Here is a 7,819-nt window from a genome sequence, read left to right as displayed (position 1 = left end):
CATTAGTTTATGAGTTGGGGAAGTTATAAGAATATGTGACAAAAGAAGTGACGCTACCATGAGGTCCATGATGACGGCGCTGAGGCCTGAGAGTGGAACCCAGCCATTTACAATGAGTCAAAGAAAGCACTAAGATACTGTTCTACTAACTTTTCTTAAATGACCATGTAAATATTTCTTACCTCATTTTACATATTTCCAACAGGGGTTGCATTTCCTTTCCCTTATACTTTGACCAGGTAGTTAATTCAATACTCAATGGCATTTCATTGATCACTCACACTGTCACAGATTTAAAAAATATTTTCCCTTGAAAAATACCAAAAGAGCCACCAACCCCCTTCCCCCATGAGCTATATAATAAACTCACACAGCACTATTATCACTATCCCAAACCAACACAAACAAAAAAAACCAAAAAAAAAAACTAACACAAACAAAACATCGGAAATGGAATCTGCTACTGCCGCTCCCACTCAACAAGAATTCATCTTCCGATCCAAGCTTCCTGACATTCCCATCCCCACCCACCTTCCTCTCCATTCTTACTGCTTTCAGAATCTTCCACTCTTCCATGACCGCCCATGCCTCATCGACGCCGAAACCGCCACCACCCTAACCTATGCCGACGTCCACCTCGCCACCCGCCGCATCTCCGCCGGTCTCCACTCCATCGGCATCCGCAAGGGTGACGTCATCATGCTCGTCCTCCGCAACTGCCCCGAATTCGCCCTCGCTTTCCTTGGCGCCTCCCGCTGCGGCGCCCCTGTCACGACCGCCAACCCCTTCTACACTCCCGCCGAGCTGGCCAAGCAAGCCACCGCCACCAAAACTAAGCTCATCATAACGCAATCCGCGTACGTAGAGAAATTCAAAGAGTACCTGGAAACTAACAACAACGACGTCAAGATCATGTGCATTGATGGTTCCCCTGAAGAATCACAGGACACTAGTGTTCTGCACTTTTCCCTTCTCACAAATTCCAATGAAAACGACGAGCCTGAAGTTAACATCACCACCGACGATCTCGTGGCGATCCCGTTCTCCTCCGGGACATCGGGGCTGCCAAAGGGGGTGATGTTAACGCACAGCAACCTGGTTACCACGGTGGCGCAACTTGTTGACGGCGAGAATCCTCATCAGTACACGCACAGCGAGGACGTTCTCCTCTGCGTGCTGCCAATGTTTCACATATACGCACTGAACTCGATCTTGTTATGTGGCATTCGAGCGGGTGCGGCGGTTCTGATCGTGCAGAAGTTTGAGATAACGACTCTGATGGAGTTGATAGAGAAGTACAGGGTGACGGTGGCGTCTCTGGTGCCGCCGATAGTGTTGGCGGTGGTGAAGAGTGGGGATACTCACAGGTATGATCTGTCTTCGATTCGTGGGGTGATATCAGGTGCCGCTCCCATGGGAATGGAGCTTCAGGAAGCTGTCAAGGCTAGGCTTCCCCATGCCATTCTCGGACAGGTTAATATTAATTTATTATTAATTACAATTTTGCTATTTTACTAACAGTATTTTTATGAATTTCTGTGAACTCTGATTTATAATGGTATTTAATGGAAGTATTTTTGTGGATGTGTCTGATAAAAATAGTTTATTTTATAATTGTGTCTAATAGAAATATCTTTATAGATATATTTTTTGGATGTGTATCTTTATACATATATTTAAAATATGGGTAATGCTAGCTAGGTAAACAAAAAAAAGCCAGAACTTACCTTATTTAGTATTAATTAATTATCGCAACAATTAATAAATGTTAAATAAGGCAAGTTATGACTGATTTTCTTTAAAATATAATAATTAATAATTATTAGTAATAAATTCACAAATAATATATTAATATCCTATACTTTTCTATTAATTAATAGTAATAATGAAATTAATGGGTCAATTACAATTTACGCTACTGATTTCTTCTAACAATGAAATTAAAGTTTTCTCTAAAAGATATGATTTTGATATTTTCAATAGAGTAATTATTGAGAATTTTAAAATAAAATTAAAAACAGTTAAATAATTTAGTATATTTAGGCAACTCAAATATGTTAACGGTAATAAGTTCAATAGTCTAATTAACAAAATTTTTAGTAGGAGTAAAATTTACAAATAGAATAGTAGTGATAGAGTTATGGAAGCATAGAATTAGTAATGAATATATTCCTTTTTTAGAATTCCTTTAAAGAAATTTTTTTTTCCTTTTTGAATCTCCCTAATTTTTATTGATTAATTATTTTCTATTCTAATTTTCTATATTTGTTAATTAATTTCCATTGTAAGAGGAAATAAATTAGAATAAAAGATAATTAATCAACCGAAGAGAAATCAGAAGGAAAAGAAATAATTCTATTTAAAAAAAATTTAAAAAATAAATATATTCATTACTAACTTCATGTTTCTATAATTATTATTCTATTTATATTAAATTCTACTTCTAGTAAGCATTTTTTTAATTGAATTATTAGACCCATTTTTACTCATTAATTACATTAATCATTATTCTTACACGAAGATATCCCTATTTAAGTACATAATATGCCATTATTTACGCTACTGATTTCTTCTAACAATAAAATTAAAGTTTTCGCTAGAAAATATGAATTTGATATTTTCAATAGAGTGATTATGATGGATAATGTATAGATTTTATTTGATTATGATGATACACAGGGTTATGGGATGACAGAAGCGGGGCCACTTGCCATAAGCTTAGCATTTGCAAAGGAACCATTCAACGTTAAATCAGGTGCATGCGGCTCCGTCGTTAGAAACGCTGAGATGAAAATCGTCGACACTGAAACTGGTACTTCCCTTCCACCAAACAAACCCGGTGAAATTTGCATTCGAGGCACTAAAGTCATGAAAGGTATACGATACTATCTATTATTCATCTCTACATGCATCTTAGCTTCTACCCAAATATAATGGACAACACTAGCAAACCCATTATATAATCAATTAATCATCATCATACTATGCATTCTAATAATTAGGTAAGAATGTGATATTTTACCACCTAAGGGCCAAACGTAATGCTTTAGATATGTAACAATTAACACAACTGAAACAAAAAGCTTAGTCGGAGATAAGTGATGCGGTCACATCGCATCTCTATCGGGGTTGTCATTTTCTCGTAGTAGGAGATGCGCACTATACAGACTATAGTCTAATGTGGGGTAGTTGTAAGTTTGGTGGAACAAAGTGGGTGGGTTTGGATTTGTATTGTAATAATTAAATATTTCATGTTAGTGGCTACGGGTTACCAAAACAAACAGAAAATTGAGGACGTGAACACTGTACGTAATATACCAAGTTATGAGGGCTTCCACGTAAAGCACCTTTCATACTCACCAACCACAACTTCTGTGTATTGGTACTTCCAATATACTCAAGACACTCGAATAAGAAAAAGAATCTCGTTAGGAGCTATGTACAATGTGTACAATGAACTGTTTATTTGGCTCAATATGAATTAAAAAATAAATATTCAGAATAAAATACTATTAATTTCTCAAACACAATACACCCATATTATCTAGAATAACAATTCAGATACTAGAGATAATAAACATCTGATATCCTACTGAATCGAACATCCATAAATCTTCATTATACACATTGTATATATATTCCATTAGTTCCCTATACTTCCTATAAAAAAAATATTAAAAAGCCATTAAAATTTATTATTTTTTATTATTATATTATTAAATTAATAAATTAAAAAAATTAAATTCATAATTAAATAAAAAAATATTTTATTATTCAAATTAAAATTATATAAAAAAATATATAAATTTTTTTTATAATTATTTTTTATTATTTTATTATTATTCTAAATATAAATTTTAATTTTTTTAATTTCTCTTTCATCCTATAAAAAAATATAAATTTATATCTTTATCATATAATTCACCCTAAATAATTCGTGAAATAATTAGCATTTTCTAATAACATAGCTCAATAGATGATCCAGGAGACCAAACGTGTAAGCGCTGTCAAAGGCTGAATTTGTTCAAAGTTGTAGGTGAAGGCAGTGTTGATTGGATAACCCATTTTAAGTCAACATCCTCACCTAACTTATCTTAAGTAGTTTGGGCCCACCTGTCTTTACAATCGTCATCATTATATATATGCCAATGCCACATGGCATAAGTTCTTAAAAAAGTCTTATTTTTAATTTGTTACGTAATTAATGATATGATTTAATTTGGTTAGGGTACCTGAATGACCGAGAGGCGACGGAGAGAACCATAGACAAAGAAGGATGGTTACACACGGGTGACATTGGTTACATTGATGATGATGATGAGCTATTCATCGTTGATCGCTTGAAGGAGCTTATCAAATACAAAGGATACCAAGTGGCACCTGCTGAGCTGGAATCTTTGTTGATTGCCCACCCAAACATCTCTGATGCCGCTGTTGTACCGTAAGTTTGTTACCCTAAGTACCTACTCCACTAAAAACTTTTTAGTACTTGTTTGGATGTCATTATTTTTGCATGTAATAAATAAACAAAAAAATATTTTTATATCGTTATACTCAAATATAATTGATAAATAAAAAGATCTTTTTACATGAGATACTCAAACATAAAATTATTTTAAATTTTTTATAAAATTTAAAAAAAAAATAACTCTAAAAAAAATTTTTTTTAGAAGATCACCCAAACAAATTCTTACTCTCCTACTCTGTTTGACTTTTTCTAATTACATTACATTCAGGCTGAAAGATGAAGTTGCTGGAGAAGTACCAGTTGCATTTGTTGTGAGATCAAATGGTTCTAATATCACCGAGGATGAAATCAAGAAATATATTTCTAAACAGGTGGTATTTTACAAGAGAATAAACAGAGTGTTCTTCACTGAAAGTATTCCAAAAGCAGCGTCAGGAAAAATTCTGAGGAAGGTATTAACAGCAAGGCTTAACGAAGGTTTGGTGACCAATTAGCTAGCTATATATTGGTCTTGGTCAAACAAGGTCAACGTAACCACGTACAAAAGAGGCCGTCCTCCTATTAATTTCTTTTTGTTTGTATGTTTGTATTTTCATGACATCATCAATCACATAATCAAATCTTGTATTATAATCCAGTTATATATATATGTATGGTATAATGGTAATTTCATAGTTGCGCTATCATACAAGGACTACAACAACACATGCATATGTCAAGACACCAATTGCAGCTTCCAGCTTGTGCACATGTATGTAATACAGTACATTCATCAATTTTTTTTTTGTCATAACAATTCATCATCTTTTAATTTTTGGTATAAAATAGGGGCCCAAGCCCAAGAGACAAAAAAACACTAGCAGTAACAATTCATCATCTTTAGTTAGTGAAGTATTGAAAATCATAACTCTATACCAAAAACTTTCTTGACAAAAACAAGATAAAAAAAAACCACCAATCTCTTTTGTTTGGACGTGGGTTAGATCCAATTTAAAGTTAAGGCCTGCTGACTAATCCAGTGTAAGACCCAATTAGACTCTCAACAAAAATGGCTTTGTGAAGAAGAGTTATGCTGTTTACGAATTTTACCTTAACAAACACATTTTAGGATCATGACCAAAAAAGAAAATACCTTTTACGATTACTTCATCTTGTTGAAAAAAAAAAAGGTCACAAAACTAATCTCCTCCAATAAATTGTGTGCTCATTGGTTAGCTCAAAATAGCATCAAGTACAAAGACGACTTTTACTTCTTAGATTTCTCACCTTTAATCTTCTTCAGTTACTTACTGAGTGATGATGTTAAAGGGCCACCTTGCCCCAGAACCTTTAAGTCATATATTTGTTTTTTTCCTTGGGTTTAGTACCCATTATCTTACCAAAAAAAAATTACTGTGTGACAACCAATATAAAACATCATTAAAGTATAACATACATATTAAAAATAAATTAAATTATATATATTTATACACAAATATATAATACCAAATTTTAGTACGTAAATAGTATTTTTGATTGTTTAAATGCAATGTCTTAAAAATAATCCTATCTTTTCAAGTGATCGAGTTAAATAAACTTGCAATATTCGACTATTCTAAATATTCACATATAAAAAAATTAATTATGTTATATATATACTAAAATCAACTATTAGTATAAAATATATGTTAAAATATAAAATATATATTAAAAATAAATTAAATAATACATATATTTATACATAAATATACAATATCTAATTTTAGTGACTAATTTTAATATATAAATAATATTTTTATAAGAAAATAATATTATTGACCAATAAAATTTATTATTTTTTGTCAATATTTAGCCAATTTCAAATACTGTTTAGATACCAAAAATAACATATTTTAAACAACCACAACAAGGGATAAGCATCTGTCGAATGAACAAAGTAAAAGAGTTCAAAACAAACGTACAAATTCCACGAGATAACTAAAAATCTACCCGACATTTTCATCTTCTTCTTCAACATTACCATCATACCACTCTTTAGCATAAATAACCGTTTAATAAAGCAACTTGAACTGGGGGCTCTAAGGCCATATTAGTCATCGAGTTATGAACTCACTCAGAGGCCGACTTATGATTCATTACAAGCTCAACCTACTTCATTAAACATATTCCCAAGCTAAGCTTGGGGGTTATGATCCGGCCGTTACAAATTCAATGCCTTAACTCAGTATTATACACTATAACTCGGCAATTTGCGTCATAACTTGGCGGTTACACGTTATAATCGGACTCAACGGACTACATCTTGGAATAAAACTGTCTGACCAGGTATTTATTACTTATTAAACCTAATAACTGCTCATCAATTCAGATAGGGAATGTAATTGACCTATCTTACTTCACCTATAAAGGTATGATATTTTATCCTCAACAGACACATTGAATTTTCAATACTGACTTAAGTTTCGGAGTGCCTTTGCAGGTACACTTTCCCCTTGTTTCTTGCTCAAAGCTCTACGCGATTGGACATCCCCTTGGAGTAAAACTCAAATTACCACAAAGCTCAAAGGTCGGCACCGAAGATAACAACTCGGCATCGATTCCCAGAGACCGAGCTCTCCCTCTAGGTATCTATACAAGAACAAATACAAAAGACTAAATTTCAAATACTAAATTTAAAATTTTAATAATATAAAATAAAATATTAACTCTAAATATTTAATGCCCAATTCTATGGTACCTATGAGTTGGTGTCTAAATTTTGCCTAACTTATCTTTTATAGTAAGTTTTGATTTTTTAAAAATTATTTATTGTTATATCTTTTAAATTAAATATTACTTTTTAACTTTTTTTAGTAAATAGACACCACTTTTTAGGCACCATAGCATTCATCATATTTAATATCGATAAAAAAACGTTGAGCTTCTAATATTTTTTGAATTCAAAAATCAAAATAAAACAATCAGATGGTACAATACTAACATAACACAAGGACGGACTTAAATTCTAAAATATTGTGTAATTCGTGTTTCCACTTTCCATCGTTTCGTCTCTCTACTTTTTCCATAAAACAATAAACCATAAAGTAAAGACTAACCTCTAACCTATATCTTTCCGCTAAATTGTTCCAAACTTATGCTGGAAAAGTTTAGACATTTTCAATAAGCTTGCACTAGAAAAGGACACCGACGAATACTTTCACTATTTGCTTTTGTGTTCGATGTTTTTTTAAGGTAAAAACTCAAGTACAGTTGACTTCACGTGAAGTTAATAATTGAAAGCTTTTAGATGAAAATTTAATCAAATCAGTCAAATTATCTAACATCTCTCAACTATCAACTTCATGTAAAATCAACTACACCTGAGTTTGTACT

The 7,819-nt window shown here is 32.4% G+C and overlaps 1 protein-coding gene across 1 annotated transcript; it reads left to right on the top strand.

Moving 5' to 3' along the window:
- The first annotated feature begins 204 nt into the window (after positions 1–204).
- On the top strand, positions 205–5,154 carry LOC107642241 (4-coumarate--CoA ligase CCL1). Its single transcript, XM_016345535.3, has 4 exons — positions 205–1,473; positions 2,680–2,875; positions 4,228–4,441; positions 4,737–5,154. Exons 1-4 carry the CDS (start codon positions 349–351, stop codon positions 4,960–4,962), a joined length of 1,761 nt encoding a protein of 586 aa, XP_016201021.2. The 5' UTR covers positions 205–348; the 3' UTR covers positions 4,963–5,154.
- The last annotated feature ends 2,665 nt before the right edge of the window (positions 5,155–7,819 follow it).

This window comes from Arachis ipaensis, chromosome B1, assembly GCF_059453495.1.
Source record: "Arachis ipaensis isolate K30076 ecotype BB chromosome B1, ASM5945349v1, whole genome shotgun sequence".
Taxonomy (NCBI): domain Eukaryota; kingdom Viridiplantae; phylum Streptophyta; class Magnoliopsida; order Fabales; family Fabaceae; genus Arachis; species Arachis ipaensis.
The sequence above is the reverse complement of the archived record's forward strand: the minus strand, read 5'-3'. Positions and strand labels throughout refer to the sequence as shown.